General features: G+C 34.6%; 1 protein-coding gene across 4 annotated transcripts in view; it reads right to left on the minus strand.

Moving 5' to 3' along the window:
• The window catches only part of BABAM2 (BRISC and BRCA1 A complex member 2), a 460673-nt gene that overhangs the window by 392192 nt on the left and 45120 nt on the right, over nucleotides 1-23361 (minus strand). For all 4 annotated transcript variants that reach the window (XM_087436974.1, XM_004418193.3, XM_087436975.1 and 1 more), the window contains exon 3: nucleotides 18302-18378. In XM_087436974.1, the coding sequence (XP_087293100.1) occupies nucleotides 18302-18378 (77 nt within the window). The remainder of the gene's footprint in view (nucleotides 1-18301; nucleotides 18379-23361) is intronic.

Raw genomic sequence — 23361 nt, forward strand, 5'->3', positions numbered from 1 at the left:
ATCAAGAAGAAGTAGAGAATTTGAATAGACCAATCACCAGTAAGGAGATCGAAACAGTAATCACAAACCTCCCCAAAAATAAAAGTCCAGGACCAGACGGCTTCTCTGGTGAATTCTACCAAACATACAAAGAAGACTTAATACCTATCCTTCTCAAACTCTTCAAAAAAATTGAGGAGGGGGGGAAGCTCCCTAACTCATTCTACGAAGCTGACATTACCCTGATACCAAAACCAGACAAGGACAACACAAAAAAAGAAAATTACAGGCCAATATCACTGATGAACATTGATGCAAAAATCCTCAACAAAATACTAGCAAATCGCATACAACAATATGTTAAAAAGATTATACACCATGATCAAGTGGGATTTATTCCAGGTATGCAGGGATGGTTTAACATTCGCAAATCAATTAACGTAATACACCACATTAATAAAATGAAGAATAAAAATCACATGATCATCTCAATAGATGCAGAGAAAGCATTTGACAAGATACAGCATCCATTTATGATAAAAACTCTGAATAAAATGGGTATAGAAGGAACGTATCTCAACATAATAAAGACCATATATGAGAAACCCACAGCTAATATCACCCTCAATGGTGAAAAACTGAAAGCCATCCCTCTAAGAACAGGAACCAGACAAGGATGCCCACTGTCACCACTCCTATTTAACATAGTACTGGAAGTCCTAGCCAGAGCAATCAGGCAAGAGAAAGAAATAAAAGGGATCCAAATTGGAAAGGAAGAAGTGAAACTGTCACTATTTGCAGAGGCCATGATTTTATATATAGAAAACCCTAAAGAATCCACCAGAAAACGTTTAGAAGTAATAAACGAATATGGTAAAGTTGCAGGATACAAAATCAACATACAAAAATCAGTTGCATTTCTGTACACTAATAACGAAGTAGCAGAAAGAGAAATTAAGAATACCATCCCATTTACAGTTGCAACAAAAAGAATCAAATACCTAGGAATAAACTTAAGCAAAGAGGTGAAAGATCTGTACACCGAAAACTATAAAACATTGCTGAAAGAAATTGAAGAAGACACAAAGAAATGGAAAGATATTCCGTGCTCTTGGTTTGGAAGAATTAACATAGTTAAGATGTCCATACTTCCTAAAGCCATCTATAGATTCAATGCAATCCCTATCAAAGTTCCAACAACATTTTTCACAGAAATAGAACAAAGAATCCTAAAATTTATCTGGAACAACAAAAGACCCCGAATAGCTAAAGGAATCCTGAGAAAAAAGAACAAAGCTGGAGGTATCACACTCCCTGATTTCAAAATATACTACAAAGCTATAGTAACCAAAACAGCATGGTACTGGCACAAAAACAGACACACAGATCAATGGAATAGAATCGAAAGCCCAGAAATAAACCCACACATCTAAGGACAGCTAATCTTTGACAAAGGAGCCAAGAACATACAATGGAGAAAAGAAAGTCTCTTCAACAAATGGTGTTGGGAAAACTGGATAGCCATATGCAAAAAAATGAAAGTAGACCCTTACCTTACACCATACACAAAAATTAACTCGAAATGGATTAAAGACTTGAATGTAAGACCTGAAATTGTGAAACTTCTAGAAGAAAACATAGGCAGTACACTCTTCGACATCGGTCTTAGCAACATCTTTTCAAACACCACGTCTGATCCAGCTATTCCACTGTTGGGTATTTATCCAAAGAACTTGAAAACACCAATTTGCAAAGGTACATGCACCCCTGTGTTCATTGCAGCCTTATTCACGATAGCCAAGACTTGGAAGCAACCTAAGTGCCCATCAAGGGACGAATGGATAAAGAAGCTGTGGTATATATACACAATGGAATACTACTCAGCCATAAGAAACGATGAAATCCAGCCATTTGTGACAACATGGATGGACATTGAGGGTATAATGCAAAGTGAAATAAGTCAGAGGGAGAAGGTCAAATACCGTATGATTTCCTTCATTAAGTAGTAGATAATAACAACAATAAACAAACACATAGGGACAGAGATTGGATTGGTGGTTACCAGAGGGGAAGTGGGGAGGGAGGAGGGTGAAAGGGATAATTCGGTACATGTGTGTGGTGATGGGTTGTTATTAGTATTTTGGTGGTGAACATGATGTAATCTATGCAGAAATAGAAGTACAATGATGTACACCTGAAATTTTTACAATGTCATAAACCAATGTTACTGCAATAAACAACAAATTTAAAAAAAAATGTAAAAATAAAAAAATAAAATAAAAAAGACTTGTGGGATACAGCTAAAGCAGTACTTACATAGAAATTTACAGCATTAAACACCAATATTAGAAAAGAAGAAAGATCTCAAATCAATGACCTCAGCTTCCACCTTAATAAACTAGAAAAATTAGAGCAAGTAAACTCAAAGTAAGAGAAGAAAGAAATACTAAAGCTCAGAATGGAAATTAACGAAACAGAAATATAAAAGAGAAAATGGATAAAACCAAAAGCTGGTCCTTTAAGAAGATGAATAAAAATTAGCCAAACTGCTAAAGATAAAAAAAGAAGAAACAAATTACCAATATCAGGAAAAGCAGAGGTGACATCACTACAGATTTTATGAAAAACTCTAAGCCAATAAATTCAGCAACTTAGATGAAATAGACAAACTCCTTTAAACATAGAAACTACCAACACTTACTCAAGATGAAGTAGGTAACCTGAATATTCCATATCTATTAAGGAAATTTAATTGGTTCAGTCACGCTCAGCATAACGATGTTTAGGTCAATGACAGCCTGCATATCCGACAGTGGTCCCATAAGATTAGTATCATATAGCCTAGGTGTGCAGTAGGCTATACCATCTAGGTTTAGCGTAAGTATACTCTATGATGTTCGCACAACGATGAAATCACCTAACGATGCATTTCTCAGAAGACATCCCAGTCACTGAGCGACGCATGGCTGTATTTTAAAATTTTCCCCCAGAGGAAACTCCAGGCCCATATAGTTCCACTGGTGAATTCCACCAAATATTTAAGGAAGAAATAATATGAATTCTTTACAAACCATTCCAAAAAAAATGAAGAAAGGGGTTCACTTCACAACTCATTCTATTGTGAAGCCAGTTTTGTTATGATGCCAAAACCAGTAAAAAGCATTAAAAGAAAACTACAAACCAACATCATTCATGAACATAAATGCAAAATTCTAAACAAAATTTTAGCAAATTGAATCCAACCATATATAAAAAGGCTAATATATCATGACCAAATGGAGTTTATACCAGATATGCAAGATAAGTTGAATATATAAAAATCAACCAATGAAATCCACTTACTAATAACATTAAAAAAAAAAACCCCACATTATCATCTCAATAGATGAGGAAAAGTATTTGCCAAATTCCGACATCCATTCCTGATTTTAAAACAAAACAAAAACTCTAAACTAAAATAAAGAGGAACTTCCTCAAACTGATAAAGGGCACGTGTGAAAAATACACAGACAAATTATACTTAATGGTGAAAGATTAAATGCTGTTCTCCTAAAACCTAGAAAAAGGCAAGAATGTCAGGTCTCAATACTTGTATTTAACAGTACGTAAGAGATTCTATGTAGTGCACAAGGGCAAGAAAAAGAAATAAAAGGCATTCAGATTGGATAGGTAGAAATAAAATTGTCATGCACACATGACACAACTTTCTATGTAGAAAATCCTATAGAATCTACATACAAGCTACTATAATTCAGACATGAGCTGACCAAGGGTGCAGGATCCAAGATCAATAGACAAAAAATCAATTGTATCTCTATATACCAGCAATGAACAATCAGAAACTGAAACTTAAAAACAATACAATTTACGATTGCATCAAAATATATTAAGTATTTGGGAATAAACATGAGAAAAGAAGTGCAAGACCTGTACATGGAATACTAAAAAATATGGAAAACTAAAAAATTAGTTTAATTTTCCAAATTTTATGACAGCTGATTCCAAATTTTATTTGGAAATGGAAACGGGCCGAGAATTTTCAAAATCATTTTTAAAAAAAGAACAAATTTAGAGTATTTATACTACTTAATTTCAAGACACATTATAAAACTACAGTAATCAAAACAGTGTGGTATCAGCATAAAGTTAGACATATAGATCAACAGAACAGACTAGAAAGTCCAGAAAGAGCCTCACACATATATGCACAATTAATTTTTGACAAAGGTGCAAAAGGCAATTCAGAAGAGAAGGAATATTCTTTTCAACAAACAGTACTAGAGCAATTGTGTATCCATATACAAAAAAAAATAAAAACCATATCTTGAAACATACAAAAATTAACTCAAAATGGATCACAGACTTAAATATAAAACCTAAATCTATAAAATGTTGAGAAGAAAACATAGGATAAAAATCTCGGTGACTTGGGTTAGGCAAAGTTTCTTACATGACGCCAAAAGCATGGTCCAAAAACAAGGTAAATCGGACATCATCAAAACTTATGCTCTTTGGAAGAAGAGTTGTTAAGACAATGAAAAGACAAGCAACAGACAGGGAGAAAATATTCCCAAGTAATATATTTGATAAAGGACTTGTACTCAAAATATATGAAGAACTCTCAAAATTCAATTATAAGAAAAATAACCCAGTTTAAAAAAAATTGGCAAAAGATTTCAACATTTTACTAAAGACAAAGGACTGTGAGGTTTATAACATATGAAGAAATAAAATGTATGACAACAATAGCACAAAGGACAGAGGCAGGGATGGGTGTTAGGGGAAAAAGAAATATATTCTATAGTTAGGTTCTTACATTATAAACGAAGAGCTATAATATTTTTAACTTTGTGAAAGGTTAAAGATGCATAGTCTAAACACTAGAGCAGTCATGGGAAAAAATAAAACACAGAGGTATAGCTAAGAAGCCAAGAGCAGAGACAAAATGGAATCCTAAAATATTAATTAATCCAAAAGAAGGCAGGAAAAGAAGAAAAAAGGAATGAAAAACATATGCAACAAATAGAAAAGTAGCAGCAAGATGGTAGACTTAAATCCAACCATAGCAGTAATTACATTAAAGTTAAATGATCTAAACATTCCAATTAAAAGGCAGAGATTCTCAAAAATAGTAAAGAGTAGAAATCAATGAAATATAAAACAGAATAACAGAGAAAAATCTATGAAACCAAAAGCCAGTTATTTGAAAAGATCAATAAAATAGTTAATCCTCTAGCTAGATTCATCAAGAAAAGCAGAGAAAAGACACAATTTACCAACGTCAGGAATGAAAGAGGGGACATTAATATAGATCATACAGGCACTAAAAGGGTAATAAAGGAATGCTGTGAATAACATTATGCCAATACATTCAACAACTTGGAGGAAATGGACAAATTTCTTGAAAGACAAGACTCCAAAAGGTCACTTAAGAATAATTAAATAATCTGTTAGCCAACAGATATTAAAGAAATTGCATTCATAGGTAAAAACCTTCACACACTCACACACACACACACACACACACACTCTTCATGCCTAGATGGCTTCAGTGGTAAATTCTATCAACATTTAGAAAGAAATAAAAATCAATCCTTCACAAACTCTTTCAGAAAACAGAGGAGGACTGAACACTTCCCGTCATTTTATGAGACCAGCATTACTTTGATACCAAAACCAAGTACAAGAAAAGTATAGAAATACAGCATCAAATATAGATGTAAACATCCTTAAAAGAATATAAAAGAGGGGCCAGCCCAGTGGTGTAGTAGTTAAGTTCACCCACTCTGCTTCAGCGGCCCAGGGTTCACCAGTTCAGATCCTGGGAGCAGACCTACTCACTACTCGTCAAGCCATGCTGTGGTGACATCCCACATACAAAAAATAAAGGAAGATTGACACAGATGTTAGCTCCGGGACAATCTGCCTCAAGCAAAAAGAAGAAGATGGGCAACAGATGTTAGCTCATGGCCAATTTTCCTCAACAACAACAAAAAGAATATGAATGAATCAAATACAGTATTATATAAAAAGGATAATACATAATGATCAAGTGAGATTAATCTCAGAAATGCAATACTGGTTCAACATTTGAAAATCAGTTTATTCATCATATTAACAGAATTAGATAAACCACTACAGAGAAAAAAAGCACTTAAACTAATAAAATTCTTTTCAAAATAAAAACTCTCAGCAAGTTAAAATACATGGGAACTTTCTCAAACTGATAAAGGGCACCTACAACTTACAGTTATACTTGATGAAAGACTAAACACCTTCCCCTTAAGATAGAAAATAAGGCAAAGATGTCTGATCTCATCACTTCTACTCAATACTTTGCTAGAGGGCCAATTCAGTGCAATACAGCAGGAATAAGAAACATAAATCACATAGATTGGAAAGGAAGAAACAAAACTGTCTTTTTCATGAGCGATATGATTGTTTTTTAAGAAAATATCTAGGGAATCTAAAAAAAGTTACCAGAACTAATAAGTAGATATAAGAACTTAGCAGCATAGAAAGTCAATATACCAAAATCAATTGTACTGTTGACCTTAAAAATAAAACAGCCAGTTATTTTACCAGCAAAACGGGTTTATTTGGGAAGAGCAGAGAATTGCAATTTGGGACAAGCAAGCTATGGCAACCACAAGCAAGTCTAGCAAAGAAAGGAGAGAAAATATTAGTTTATAGAGAAAAAGAAGGAAGTTAGGAGGGACAGGTAGGAGCAAAAGTCCACTGGAAGAGAGTAGGAGTCTGGGGTTGCGATGGTTTCTCATTGGCTGAGTTGTGGCATTTTCCCATTGGCTGGGCCTGTTGGAGGGGCAAGGAGAAAGGGTAATAAAGTAGGCCACTTCCTATTGGAGATGCAAGGTACATCTCTTCCTGTTTGGGATCTGTGGAGGACAATGGGTGGTGGTACATGAGAGCTCCCCCTTCTGGCCTCTCGACTCCACTTTAAATGAGGTTTCCTTTTATTAATTTTCACAATATCAATAGATTAGCAACAAAGAATTAGAAAAAGAAAGTTAAAAAAATATTTATACTATAAATTAGCATTACAAAACGAAATATTTAGAGGTAAATTTAACAAAATTTGTATAAGACTTGTTCACCAAAAACTTAAAAATACCGAAAGAAATTAAAGAAGATCTAAATAAATAGAGAAGTTACCATTTCTATCTATTGGAAGACTCAATGTTATTAAGATGTTAATTCTCTACAAATTGATCTCCAGATTTAATGCAATCGCAGCAGGACTTTCGTAGACATTTGACAAGCTGCTTCTAAAATTTCTATGAAAATACAAAGCACCTAGAATAGTCAAAACAGTTTTGGAAAAGAAGCTGTAGGACTTACACTACCTGATTGACAGAGTTACTATAAAGCTATAGTAATCAAGTCAGTATTGTACTCACATACATATCAATAGAATACAATGTAAATATACATGTATAGATATATCATGGAATATGATAGACATATACATGATAGACATATCAGTGGAATACAATGTAAAGTCCAGAAATGAACCCACACTTAAATGGTTAACTAATATATATATATGGTCAAAATTAATTCAAAATAGATCAAAAATGAAAATGTCAAAGGTAAAAATATAAAGGTTCTAGGAGAAAATCTTTAAGACCTTCAGATAGGCAAAGATTTTTTAAACAAGAAGCCAAAAGCATAAACCTTAAAAGAAAAAATTGTTAAATTGTACTTCATCAATATTAAAAACATCTGCTCTTGGAAAGATACCACTAAAAAAATGAAATGGGAAGCAACAGACTGGAAGAAAATACTGACAAACTGACAAACAGCTTCTTTCAAAACTATATAAAGAACACTTATAACTCAACAAAAAACCCAATGATCCAATCAAAACATTCAGCAAAAGATATGGACACTTCACAACAAAAGATATATGCACAGCCAATAAGCACATGAAAATGTAAATTAAAACCACAATGAGGTACCAATACATATCCACCAGAATGGATATAATTAAAAAGACCAACAATACTAAATGTTGGCAAGAATATGGAATAACTAGACTGCTCGTAAATTGCTAGTAGGAATGCAAAATAGTACAACCAGTTTGGAAAACAGTTTAGCAGTTACTTATATAGTTAAGTATATGCTTAGCTTACAACACAACAATACTACTCCTAAGTATTTACCCAAGAAAATGAAAACCTATCTCCACACAAAAATGTAATAGCAGCTTTATTCGTAATAGTCAAAAACTGGAAACAATCCAAATGTCCTTCAATAGATGAATGAATTTAAAATAACCATGGTGGGCCGGCCCTGTGGCTTAGCAGTTGGGTGCGCACACTCCGCTGCTGGCGGCCTGGATTCGGATCCCGGGCGCGCACCGACGCACCGCTTCTCTGGCCATGCTGAGGCCGCATCCCACATACAGCAACTAGAAGGATGTGCAGCTATGACATAAAACTATCTACTGGGGCTTTGGGGGAAAAAATAAATAAATAAATAAAATTATAAAATAACTGTGGTATATCCATACAATGTTATTCTATTCAGCAATAAAAGGAACAAAGTACTGATACAAGGAATAATATGATGAATCTCAAAAACTGAATGATAGAAGCCATACACCGAAAACTACATACTTTACGATTCCATTTAGTACATGAAATTCTAAAAGAGGCAAAACTGTTTTATAGTCTCAGAGAGAAAATAAGGCTCAGGGATTAGCGGGATGGTGGTGGAGGGGACTGACTTGTAGAGGGGAAGAAATGTTCTCTATCCATGGGGGTGGAAATCTTTTATATCTTGAATGCAGTGTAGTTACACAGGTTTTACAACTGCCAAAATAAAGTATAGAACTGTACACTTAAAATGAGTACATTTTATATTTACTCTATATACCTCAATAAAGTTAATATTGAAAAATGGGATATAAATTTCTATCTCAGCTTTACTGTGTGATTAAATGAGATCATGTACATAAACAAGCCTAACTCTCTAAAAAGTAAATGATCAATAAGTCAGTTTAGCAAATATACCTATCATTTTTTAATAAACTATCATCAGCATCAAAGCCAGATTATATATATAATTAGCTATAACTGAACTGACTTCACAAATTTAAATTAATAACATTAGTTGCTATTCATAAAATTTTTCTAACATTCCATGAATTCCAAGAAAATAAAATATTCTGAAATATCAGGACAAAGGAATCCTCAAAATCTAAGGGAGAGATACTGTCTAATCCACAAAATTAGCACTTCTTACTTGCCTTTCAACGAGCATTTTTTAGAACATTCACTAAATCAAAGGTGACCTGCCTCCCTAATTAGCCTCTAAAAATACCTTGAATGCTCGATAATAATAATCTTTAAGTAAATGAATCTTTTAAAAAGATAAAAATAAAAGTAAAATGAACTATGCTACCAAGGAAAATTATGCCTCTCAGCATGATGCAAAGTATTAAGTCCCTGGACATCATGTCCAACTTTTTACTTAGCTCAAGTGTTACAAATCATACTAAAAACAGTTAACTCCTACTCTCCTTGCAGGTGATCTTGGAGACTAGAAGAGAGCTGGCCAAGGAACGTTATAGACAGCACATCCATTAGAGAGGCAGATTTGTGAGTGCAAATGAGGAATCAAATATGTGACAAATCAGTCAGGCTATTTTATTATTTCCTTGGTCCATCCTACGGAAGCCAAAACAGTGTGAACAAAAGCAGAAACAGGAAAAGCAGGGTATTTGAGAAGTACAATGAGCAAATCGGTTGTGTAGGCTTATGACTTGGACTGTTGTCAGCTGAGCTGGCACTGGAAGGCTGGAATGGCAGACTGTGAGAGGCTTGAATGCTAGGCTGAGGGATTCAGTCACTAAAATACTGAAGGGGAGGGGGAAAGGGTTAAAGCAGAAAGATTACTCAATTAACGTGTCCCAAACAGATTATTTATTTTAAACAATAAAAGAAATTTTACATAAAATAACATTGTCATCCCAACAAAATTGCCAACAGCTATAGCCACTGCAGCCAGCTTTTGGACCTACTGGCCAAAGTTCAAAATATAAGGTGTAATAACAAACCAAACAAAGTACAAAATTCTTATAGATAAGATTACATCAACAGAACCTTAATATCTCTTTCAGCTGATACAACAAACTTCACACCACCACCCGGTCCTTCAGGTGCTACCAGTTTGGTGTTCAGTTTCTGCTTGACAGCCATCAGCGTCAAGCCCCTGGGTCCCTCTACACCATGCTGCATAAGAAAGATTTTAGAGGACATAGAGCAGGAAAAAAAAAAAAGGCATTCTAAGCTTACTATGCTGATTGGCTAAGACAAAGTAATATGTCTTAGACCTGAGATGCAAGAAGCACTGTGTTAATACACACACACACACACACACACACACACACACACACACACACACACACAGCAGTCAAACCACTTAAGGAGACAGGATCAAAAATGAAGTTGAATTTCAAGATTCAGTAAAGTAGAACTTCTGGAACACTATTTGCAATATGTCTGTAAAAATCTTTGCATATGTTTGACCACTGTTTAATTAAACAGTGCATTCCATTTAATAGCAGTTCTCAGAGTGGTTTCATTTTGTTGTAATCATTCTCCAAAAAATAAAAATTTAAATTTTGTGATGTAGTATCAAAGCCTGGAAATAAACAGTAGTTTTATACTGCTCCTCTGCGGACATGGCAGAAAACGTATTATCCCAATCATAATCTATTTTATTCACTTTTTCTTCTGAAAAAAGACTTTTCTTCTGAAAAAGTCTTTCAACTTCAATACCTTTGGAGATAATTTTTTGGCATGACTTCTTCACTCTGTTGCAAATGGCTTTGACACAGTCATCATTCTTCTCAGATGATAAACAATGGTATTGCTTCTGTTGTTAAAGATAAAGGGAAAATGTCTATAGTTTCATTTGGAAGCTCTTTAGAAAGAATTCCTGAAATAGTGGAATAGATACCTCTCTGGGCACCTGCCCAGCCCATGCTTACCTTGTACTAAAACTGGCCTCCAGTACCCAGGTTCATAATACATGACCCAGAACTCTTGGCCATATGACTAGATCACAAGTGGACACCCAGCCCAAGCTGCCAATCAGACCCTCTCTCCCAGGAATTTAGACTCAAAGACCATAGACTGTCTCTGGTGGCCTTGAACTGATTACCATATAGCGGGCTCAGGAAGCCACTTCTACTCTATGTGAGGAGAAACAGAGAAATCCTGGGAAAAAAGAATAAAGTGAATATAGTGACAATAGAATACCTTACAGGAGAAAGACAGAGACAAACAAGGACACAGATGCTGACTGGCTACTAGGGTGTCTACCATCCCTCCAGTCCCTGGTTCCAGTCCCTGTGAGGCCTGGCTATATTTCCTGCCCTTAGGCACCACAGAATTCATTTAATTCCTTATAAAGACAAACAAATTCTTTAATTTATGTTTGTTCCAATGGGTTTCTTATAACCAAACAATCTCTGATTAAAATAAATTGTTAGTATGAAAAATAGAAATTTTAAACAAAAGATAATTTCAAATTTAAAACGAATGTTAGCAAACCATTTGATTTACCGGCTGTAGACTTGCTTGATATAACTTTAAAGTATTTCAATAATCTCTCTTTATAGTTACATAAATAGTGTTATTCAAAGAACTTGCAAAACTGAGAATACTTCCAAGTTCTTTCATTTCCATCATTGCCAGATCCAAAGAAAGAACATGGTTCATTCACTCCACAAACACTTATTGAACCCCTCTAAATGCCAGGCAATAAGCTAAAGACTGGAAATAAAATATGAGCAAAACAGCCTCACTCCCTGCCCTATTAAGTAGGGTACACAAAAACACAATAATTTCTTTAAGAGCTAAGTGCTGTAGAGCGTGACTAGGGTGGCTGTTTCTACAAATATGCATGAAGCTCACTGATCTTCCTCTGTGATTTTTGCTATAATTGGTCAATTTTCACTCATTTTAGTGGCACCATCCTAGACATTAACATGTATTTTATTTAAATCAATCTTAATCACTGAAGATTGACTTTTCCAATCTTGTTTAAGTACCAGTTGTCTCTTCTACAATCGTGAAATTCAAGGACTTCTCTTTAATTCAGATATCCTCTGATATTTTCCATGAGAATCTTACACAAATTGGCAACTCTTTCACTGTCCAACAGTGTCTCTTCACATTAAAAGAACTGAGAAAACAATAACGTCATTCCTAATGTACTGTAATCTTCTGGTCTTTTTTATTTCAATTATTTAATTTTGCATGTGGCTAATTCTGTAGGAATCAATTCATGAATTCATGGGTAGAAATATGCCCTCTCCTTTGTCTTTCATTCTCATTCTCATTAATTGCACAAAGTTTCCTTTATTCACAGATGATACATTTATAGAAGAACTGTTTTCTATTGTATAAAATATTCTGAAATATAAAATTTAGTTACATGCTATTTTCATTAATCTGCTTCAAGAGGGCAGAGTAAAATATACAAATATAAATACAAAATTTATACAGACTCCAAATCTGCAAAGTACTGTATGTCCTTCCTGTTTTCTGAATTGTTAAAAGCAATGTTCCAATTACAAGTTCTTTGTATAATAAATAACTTGTAAAGACTGAATTTCTGTTGGCAAAAGACTGATATAGTCACAGAATGCCACATTCTTTATAATATTATACTTCAACCAACAAAAATTTGAACACTAAGATTCATTAATTCATGCATGCATTTATTCCATTCCTTCAACAAATATTTAATTGAATCTTTGCTGTGCTAGGGACTAAAGATATAATTTAATAAACAGTCTCTATCTCTAACCTCACTGAGCATAAGTTATGAAATAAAATTACTTTAAACACCAAATACTTTGATTCAGCCTTGGTTAAAATTATAGTTTAAACCACACACCACAAGTTTTCAATAGGATTTAATGAAAAACTTTAGATAAAGAAGTTGTTTATATAAACCATTTTGAGATTGTAAAGCATTGAGTTAGCCATTACCCTTTGCTTAGAAAGATAAAGGTAAAAGAGAATATTTATCTAGTAGTTACCATAGAATATAATTTAAATCTATACTTATTCAGTTTCTTGTCACCATAAAATTAGGTTTCATTCTAGGTCTGTGTCCTAAATAGGGCAAAAAGCTTTTCTGTTTGCTGTGACAGTTATTTTCCAAGGATTATTAAACTACATAACTTTTCAATTATGTATATTTGTTTTAGAAAACTACATTTGCTAAAATGTTTGTTGTAAAGAATTGTATTTGTTTATCTAAAGACGAATATTATGTTAGTTATAGGAGGTTGAACTCAATCACCAATCTTGTGATAATTAACCACTATATCCTTATTGATCTTGGATATAATAGACTGAACGCTATAAAAATTGATGGAGTAAAAACATGTAAAAGTCTTTGTACTTGCAAGGTTTCTTTTAAATAAAACAAAGAAGTAAAAAGTAAAAGGAGTAAGTCTAACATTAATTTTACAGCAATGCAAAATCTTACTGTTCTCTAAGAGGGAAAAACCAATTCTTTACAAATTCATGATTTGCCATGAAAGATTTATTCCTTCACAATAAATTTCATTGATACAGTAAATTATCTACTTCCATGAACTTCAAATCATGCACGGAGTGAAGCTATACTAATTACTGAAGTTAATAAAATATCTAAGTGTTCTACATTACTACTACTATCAACACATCACGACTCAAGAAACTCCTCTCAGAAACATTTATTAAAAAATTGAATTTTTTAATTAATTAATTCTGAAATAATTTTAAAATAAGTACAGTTACAAAGAAAGAAACTTTAAATAACCATGGCCTAAACATTATACAAAATAAGAAAAATAAAATAAACTTACTATGTAATCAATGACGAACAAATTTATGTGGGCAGATCTATAAAACACCAGCTCCAATAAAAATGGTTCAATTAATCTTCACTTGAGTTTTAACTATGTGTTTATTTGTTCTTATTTTCCTTATGTAAATTTTTCAATTTTTACACTGTCAGAGAACAGTGACATGTTTCATTATTTCTATAGTTAATTTCATTTATTTTTGAGGATTCTATCACATTTTCAACAGATATTAAAAAAAATTTCCATGTGGAAATTTAAAGAGGTTTATAGTTTGGCCTCCATATTGAAGCACTGGGGTACCTCAAAGGGTACCAATCTAAGAGTTTTTCAGATAATTTTTTAAAGCAAGGGGTGAAATGGCATCTTAAACACTATACTTTCCCAAAGCGTACAAAGAATTTGTTCATAACAGCACTTTGCTCTAGTCTGTTACATCAAATCTTTCCTGGCTCTGCACTCCCTGCCATACCTTGGTTCCAACACTAAACTTAATCACATGCCCAACATCCTTCAGAAAGCCTTCCTAAATAAAATCAAGAATTTCAGAAGAAAAAAAAAAACATTCCTCCAATTCAACGAACTTGTGTAAATATAGTGTCCATAATCAATTGCCTTTTCCTTTTATTTGTGGGATGCTTAAGGCTAGAATCTTCACACAATTTAATGTGCAAGAACTTCAGTATACAAAGTTCACTTATTATTCAATTAGTAGAGCATTCTATGGGCTAAATTAAGTCCCTAGTATATAATGATGATATCAAGCAATAGCCTGACAGGACATAATTAACTTATAATGTGAATACCAGTCCAAATATCCTAATCACCTACGTTATAAGAGGTTTCCTGTGAAAATCTTATGGTAATGAGAGGATACAGGATATTACTAAATGCTTCCTAACATAAATTCATACAGCTCAAAAGATCCTTGTGAAGTCATGTTATTTCTGGCTTAAGACTATGGACTGACCACACACATGTATTTCTTCTCTCTTCTAAGACCCATCCTCCCATTAAATGATAGTGAAGAAACAGAAAGATAAAAATCCAAAACACACAGGAGAGTGAAGAGGAAGGGAAGGGAGTAGCAATCAGGAGATGAGATATTTCAACAAATTCCTAGAAGGCAGCATGCAGGTGCAAGAGCAGGACTTGAGGAGACAGGGCAAAGAAAGCTTTGGCTGCAATAATGTGAGGAAGAGGCTACTGATGAGGAGGAAGCCATCTGTCCTGGTAAACCCATAAAAACTTGCAGTCATCCGGTGTAAGCAGAGGCAAGGAGGAGACATGGGGCTAAGAACAGGGAGATTAACTAAAAGCTCCACAGGGAATAATCTATATACCCACGCCCCAAAAATGCCATGGTGACCAGATGTGTATCCCCAAGAAAAAAACACAGAGGATTTTCTAAAGAAATAGAACAAACTATTTGAGGAAGAGCTAGAACAGTTTAACTCCAAAGTAAGACACACACGGGTTCCTCATACTAATAGCCCACCCACCATCAACCCACACACTCAATAAGCCCAGCTGACCTATACAGAAGGCCCAATAAGAGTTTTCTTGTCTATCTTAAACATAAATGGACAACCAAAATCCACCTTTTATTTAAGGAATGGCTATAGAATAACAGAGGGAAAAAACGATAACAAACAAAAATATAATCCTTGGGGAAAATTAAAATCATTCGGAAAACAGAAGAAAATTTTTTTAAAAATTTATACCCTTTGAAAGCCTTTAAGATACTGTATTCAAAAAATAAGAACAAGATGTTGTGAAAGAGGAACAGAGAGCAAGAGCAAGAAAGAGCTCTTAGAAATTAAGATACGTAATTCTGACGGTAGTAATAAAAAATTAGCAGAAGGGCAACAGGAAAGGTGGAAGGGTGGAGGGAGGAGTGGAATCTGAGCAAGTTATTTGAGACTGTGTTCCAGCAAGATAAGGGGATAACCTGTTTACCAGGAAATAATTCTACAAAACAGAATTTTTTTTTTTTTTTGGTAAGGAAGATTAGCCCTGAGCTAACATCCATTGCCAATCCTCCCCTTTTTGCTGAGGAAGATTGGCTCTGAGCTAACATCCGTGCCCATCTTCCTCTAGTTTATATGGGACACCGCCACAGCATGGTTTGACAAGTGGTGCATCAGTCTGCGCCCGGGATCTGAACCTGCAAACCCTGGGCCGCCGAAGCAGAGCACTCGAACTTAACCGCTACACCACCGGGCTGGCCCCAAAACAGAATTTTCAATACATAGATTCTACAAAATAAGGTCAAATCCAAGAGAATAATAAAGGTGAATCCCAAAGTGATAATTGGGCAGGAGCAGGCCTACAGAGAATCATTCAGGCAATTCACAGACAAAGCACAGAAGACAATTATAGATTTAGAACAGTCAATAAGTTATCAATCTTGACAAGGCCAAAGGAAAATAACAGAAGACAAAAGTTGGGAGGTAAAGGAAGAGCAGGGGCTAATATCTTCATCTTACAAAGAAGCCAAAAGACACTAATAGTTAGTTTCTTAATGGGAAACTAAATAAAAGTATAAAGTGTTCCACATTATTGCATAGAGATTGTGCTTAAGTAATAACAGTGCTGGTTGTGTGCCAGGCATTTAATAAAAATTTTTAGGGACTACTCATTTAACTGTACAACACAGTGCCTAAGGTGATCTTAAAAAAAAAAAAAAAAAAAAAGTAAAAATTTTAAAGCTACAGGTTAACCAACACAGGAACCAATAGTGGTGAAATAATTGCACTAAAGAAGAGGAGAAAAGAGAGATAAAAGGTGCAGTGAAAACAGGCTGATGCCTCATACACCTGAGCAGGAAGTCAAAAGATGATAATATCTAAAACTGATAAGTCAAGAAACAGAGGCATAAGCATATTATTTAGATACATGGAGATCATCCCCAGAGAACTAAACACTGAAACAATTGTAAAAATTTTTATGTGGTTCCCTTGGGGACCAGGACTGGGACTGGAGAGAAACAGGACAGAGAACTACTATTTTCATATATTTTTGAACTATTTAAAAAAAATTTTTTTAAACTAATTAAAAATTTTTGAACTATTTAAAATTTTAACCATGTGAATGATAAACTTTGATATTTCTTTTAAATTCAGTTGATTTTTTCCAAAAAAGTAGCAATCTAATCTGTCCCACTACCACAGGTGGCTGAAATTCTTTTGTATTTCAATGGTTTCCAGAGAATGATCTAATAACACAAGGTTAACACGTCAGCATGTCACAAATTTTTCACTTTACATTGCATTTAGTAATTTAAGATAGAGTGATTCTATAGAATACTAAGATGTGGCCCCTCCTGGCCTATAATGGTAAAATACACAGTCCATGGTCTGAAAGGCACTGTTTACTCATCTGTCCCATCTTTAACATCTATGTTCTTTTTCTTCTTTTTAAGAATAGAGAGACTTTAATAACCTGTTCACCACAAGTATAGCTTCAAGAGAGAAAATTCCCGACGAGATTATTGATACTAACCAACCAAAGCCATTTCCACACTAACCTAGAGTTTCAATACTGAAATAATGGCAGAGAAGGGCTGACGTAATGTAGACAGAGGCTGCTGATGGTGGACCAAATCCAATGGTAGGTCTTGCACACTATTCATCGAGGTCACAAACCAGTAGTCCAAGAGCTCAAAGCAGCCCACACACACATTTGGTTTGGCCTGCACAATGTTGGCACAATGTTGGTTTTTAATTTTGAAAAAGTGGCCAACATCTAAAACTGACAGAATTTATATATTAAGTTCAGATTTCCACCTTCTCTCAATAAATCAATAGAGGCAGTCTCCTGGAGATGGGGTAGGTGTGCCCCAATTTGCCACACCTAGCCTGCTTCCCTCATTTATGTTACTAGTCTGGACCTTGTAGCCATTTGCATTTCTGACCCTTGCTATAAAAGAGATAACATGTTGACACTCCTAACCTGTGCCAAGAGTCTTTGAGGTAGCACTTATTATACTCAGGTGGCAATCAGCAGTAGATCATGGATAATGGTGCTTGGCAACAGTGGTTCCACAGGGCAGTTAGCAGTAGTGGTGGGCAGCAGCCATTCCTACCTAAAAACTGTTTCTAAATGGTTAGATATTTTAAAGCAGTAGACTCTTCATTGGGGTATTACCTAAGATCTGCCTATGGAGAAAAAAAATGTATAAGAATTACCGCACATGCCCAAAAATTAAGAATTTCTGTGTTTGCCTATTTGACCACAACTTATTCCCTGCTGACTGCCTTACTTTGACTAGAACCAGAATTGAAAGACAAATTTCTAAAAAGAGGTAAATCCTAGTGATCAATATCTTAGGAGATAACACCAAACAGCCAGAAATAAAAACTAGAGGACAAAGTCCAATAACTAGCACTGTAATCTACATTTTCAGTAAAACAGTCATCATTTACTTACATTTTAATGTCTCTCCAGCATATGGTATGTGCAGTTTAAATCGGTCACAGTTGGGTCCAGGAGTCAATGATGTGCAGCTTTAAAAAAAAAGAGAAGAAAAGACTTTTTTAAAACCCCACATATTTATGATATTTAATTTAAAAAAGTGATCCTTATAGATAAAAGATTAAAACACTGGCTTATCGAACAAAATAAAAGCCCTTAATGGTCATGGAGGCCAAGACAATAAGACTTGCCCTAAAACAAATAATTCATTTATTTCACAATAAAACTCATATGCCTTCTAACAACAAACACCTGCACTGTTTCAACGACTTCTCTCAAAGAAGTGTATCTCGACTTTTAAAATAGGTATATCACTCAAAACAGGTCTATAGTCTTTGATGCCAAAAATCGTAAAAGAAGAGTAGCTTTATGGTCATATTTTAAATATAGACTCTTAGCTTTCACTCAGTACTAAAAAGAGCCCACTTGGGGCCTTTTTCTGGTACCAGATGGTTTTCTCTCTTTCCGCATAGGTATAGTGCTTCCTCTAGATTTGGCACCCCATACCTTACATCTGCAGGAGAGCACAATGCACTTCCCACAGTTTCAGATAAAATGCAAATTTAAAAGGGAGGGTGAGTTAGTCACTCAGGTCTCAACAGCTTGTTTTTTTTTTTAATCTATTACTTCACAAAGTTATACAATATTCTTTGCTGTTTACACAGGTTTACTTTACAAGATATCTTTCATGATCTTATAAGTCATAACTTCAACTGCATAACAGCAATATTGGCTTCACAAATTAAAAAAACACTAATATGAAGTCAAGTGAGTAATTATATGTCTTAATTTAGTTTAAAAAATGAGGTTTTTAATTTATAAAGTAAGCAAGGAGGGTAATTTTCTTTCATAATTCCAAAACTGGCTCTGAAGCATTTCTGAAAAAGAACCTACAAAAGCAGTTTAATGGATGGAAGCATTGCTGGAATAAACGTACAACTTTCCTAGATGACCTTTGAAGGGCAACAGTCATTTGAAAATAAATCTGAGAACTGTGGGCTCTAAAAAAACTAACTCAGACCTCATATTAGATTTATTATCACTTTTTCCCAAAACTATATGAATGTGAAAGAGAAAAGAACCAGAAAGAAACTTTAACTCAGATATATTTAACATAAATCACTAGGTTGATTATTCATCTTTATCTTTAGGGGCCAATAAAAACACCAGTTTATAAACTAAACAACCAAGTTGTGGTAATAATTGCACATAGTAACCTATTTTAATTTTTCACAGGTTTTAAGAAATCATTCTCCTTTACCTTTCAATGTAAAAAATTCTTCAGGACACATTTCATTAAAGGTACTATGATTTTTCCCTTATAGTATAATCTTTTCTAGACCACAGCATAGTAGTTATTTGAAAACACTTACGGAAAACACACAAATTATAGCATTACAAAATATAATCTAATGACAGTAATGACCCTACAAGCAACACTAAGATTTTTTTTTCTTACGTTATATTGAACCAACAATGCTTTAAAATGATTTTTAAAAAATCTATTCACAATCAAGTGTCTTTTGGGGCTTGAAGATCAAATAATCTATGTACATAGCTTAACAACTGAAGTTATTAATAGTACAGGAAATCCTCAAGATTAATCTTGATTCTAGTTTGTTTGAATAAATTAACTCGTCCTTCTTCAATGTGAAATTATTTTCTGAATTGTTACATTCACTGTTAAGCCACATCTTACATTATTTACTTTATGCTTTAACCAGGACTAGGAAAGTGTTTTTGCACTCTCCCCTGTCACCTTTCTTCCTTACAAGAACAGCTGGTTCCAGCCACCTCAGGGTGTTAAAAAGTCCATTTCTCCATCTGAGTGATTCATTTACTGATTTTTTTCACTTAGATAAGATTTATTGAGCATTGTTCTATGTGTTGGGAATACAGGGTGGACAAGACAGACAAGATCTACAGTCTCATGGAACTTAAATTCTAGCAAGGGAGGAAGAAATGATAAACAAGAGACAAATATATAAAGATGGTTTAAGATTGCTAAATGTTATAAAGAAAATTAAATAGGGTGCTGCAATAAAACAGGAGCTACATTACATTGGAAGATTGGGGAAGACCTCTGGAGGAGGTAAAACCCGAAACCTGAATAACACAAAGGGGACAACCATGCAAAGTTCTGGGGAAGAGCATTCCAGGCAGAGGAAACAGCTGGTGCAAAGGCGTGAAGGCAGGAACAAGTCTGATATATCTGGGGGAAGAAATCTTGATATATCTGGGCAATGCGGCTAGAGCAGAGTGAATAAGGGAGAGAACAGCAAAAGACTAGGACAAGGGGGAAGCAAGGGACAGATCACACAGAGCCTGTAGGCGGTGGCAATTAATTCAGGTTTTATTCCAAGCACAAAGGAGGGTTTTAAGAAGAGTAATATTATCTGATTCTATGCTTTTAAAAGATCACCCTGTCTACCGTATGGAAAAAGAGACTTTAAAGAAGTAAAATGGAAACAGGGAGACCAGATAGGAGTCCATTTCAGGCAAGAAAGGTGATGGATACTTGGACTAGGGGAGCAGCAGTGGCGATGGAGACAAATGCATTTATTCAATAGGGAGGACTAGTAGAGGAGCAAGTCTGGGGGAAGAGAAATCAAGAGCATAAAGTGTGAGGTGGTAGCCAAACCTTACATGGAAAGAGAGCCAGATTAATAGGTGGGCTAGCCAATCTTTTAAGGGCCACTAAAACATCACAGAAAAGACAGAAGAAAATTTTACCAACATTCACCTTAGAAAGAGTGCTGTTATGTTGTTGGAAAGATCGCTCACTTGGAGTGGGGATGGGGGCAGAGGCAACACTCCGCAAAGAGCATACCCACATTAAAATGGCTAATCTCCAGTTAACTGCAGGGCTTCTGTTTTCCAACAAATTTGGGGCCAGGGGCTGAACTGTTCAAGGCGACAGAGGAAAGGCTAAGCTGCCATCAGCAGGTATCTCTCTCCTATACAGCACTCAGCTTCTCCTTCAGTGAAATGCTGAGGAAATTATTTAAAATATCTGTTATGCTCTATCTTCTGTATTACCTAAGATAAACAGATTTATGGGAAACAAGCCAATGTCATGTTACCTAAAGGTTCGTCTAAGATTAAACTAAAATGTTCCCCCTTCTTCAATTACCTTTGTCTAAAATTGGTTTTGGTCACATTTAATTTACTGTGAAATTTCAAATCACACATGTCAAGGAGAACATTAGTTTTTCTGTTAATCCAAAAAGGGCATGGTTAAAAAGAATGAAAAATACATATGAATAGTATGATTCCACTTATGGAAAACATAGATCTATGTGTGTGTGTGTCTATGTACATAAATAGATTTCAGAAGGAGAGTCACCAAAATGTGGCAAGATTTTGGGTGATTTTTACAACTTTCTCCAATTACCTCTCTACACTGTTTTGATTTTTATAACGAACATGAACTATTTTACAATTATATAAATATTTTAAGGCTAAATACATCCTTTTTATGTCTGACTAAGGAAACTTGGCCATGATGGCTTGATTTATCTTTTTCTTCTAAAGTGCTTCACCCCTTTTCAGAAGCAAAGAATGCAGAGTGATTTACTGATGAAGTCTTCAAGTAAAGTACATAAAAGTCTTTACATTGTGATATCACAAAACTTCACATTTCTAACACTTATTATCTCTCACAGTTTCTGTGTGTCAGAATTTGGGAGTGGCTTGGCTGGGCAGTTCTGGGGTGAGGGCTCCCATGAAGTTACAGTCAGATGTCAGCAACAGATAATTAATATAGTGGGAAAGTTCATTCATCTAGAAAGGCATTTCCTTACACATATATGAAAAACCTACTAAATAAAAAACTACAAGCTTCATTAAAATTATATTTGTTTAACAGTAACTTGTCTTAACACATATTTAGATGTAAGGTTTAAAATATCCATATTCCAAATTGAATATCTTTTAATAATAAAATAATTTTAAATGATTTTAAAATTGCTGACAATTAAAATGTAATTTCAAATTTGTCCCTTAACTGTATTTCCTGAGTGCTTACTAAACGTCAGGCACTGTGCTAGGTGCTGGGAAAACAGCAGTGACAATAACAAAAAACATATCCTAGCAATAAAACATAAAAAGAGTTTTGGGATGAAGAACTATGCTCTAAAAATGTATCTTTTACTAAATTCTAATTACCTAAATATACTGGGAATGTACTATTTTAAAGTTTAACGTGGGAGAACAAAGAAAGTTAAACTATCACATTCTGCAGATTATGCAAGTGGGAATTATCAAGTGGGAATTCTTGATAGCATAAGATCAGGTAGTTCACTCTAGTACTTGTTAACAGAAATTGCAGCTAAGCATTGATACAATAAAATGCTAAGCATAATGACCTTCATATACTCTCATCACTACAATCTGTTATTTTACATCTAATCACATGGTTCTCAATATTATTATTTATCGATTTTCTAATTGTAGTTTGTTTTCCCAACCAGATCATAAGATTCTTCGTGCCAAGACTGTTTTATACTTTTTTAAATGTCCTAGTTCAGCATCTACCACAGCGCTAAGCATCCAGCACTGATGAAATTTTAGCATATACTTATAATCATAAACTAAACTCAAAAGCTGTCATTTTACAGATGATGACGGTGAAGGCCAGAGGGTCTCACAGGCACTCAGTGGGAGCAATGGGATTGGAAACCACTTCCAGGGCACTCTGGCCACATCTTAGTCCCCCTGACCTAGGCATCTTTAAATCATCTTCAAATCTCCAGCATCCAGCACTGGTGTCTAGGACGCATATACTCCAACAACTATGAATGCAGATAAAGGTTTGCTGAATGAACGAGTAAACCTTGACTCCCAGGCTTGTGCATTTTTTGTGACAAATATTGATAATTTAACTGGAATTGGGAAGACGCTCTCATCCTTACCTCTGAGAAAGATAAAAGTGTGATTATTTGTGGAAGGTCCTCCCTTTGAAGAGCTGTACATGTGACCCAGAATTTAAATTTAAAGTCACTACCTAAAATTAC

Source organism: Ceratotherium simum, chromosome 11 (assembly GCF_057802395.1).
Source record: "Ceratotherium simum simum isolate JZ-2026a chromosome 11, ASM5780239v1, whole genome shotgun sequence".
Taxonomy (NCBI): Eukaryota; Metazoa; Chordata; class Mammalia; order Perissodactyla; family Rhinocerotidae; genus Ceratotherium; species Ceratotherium simum.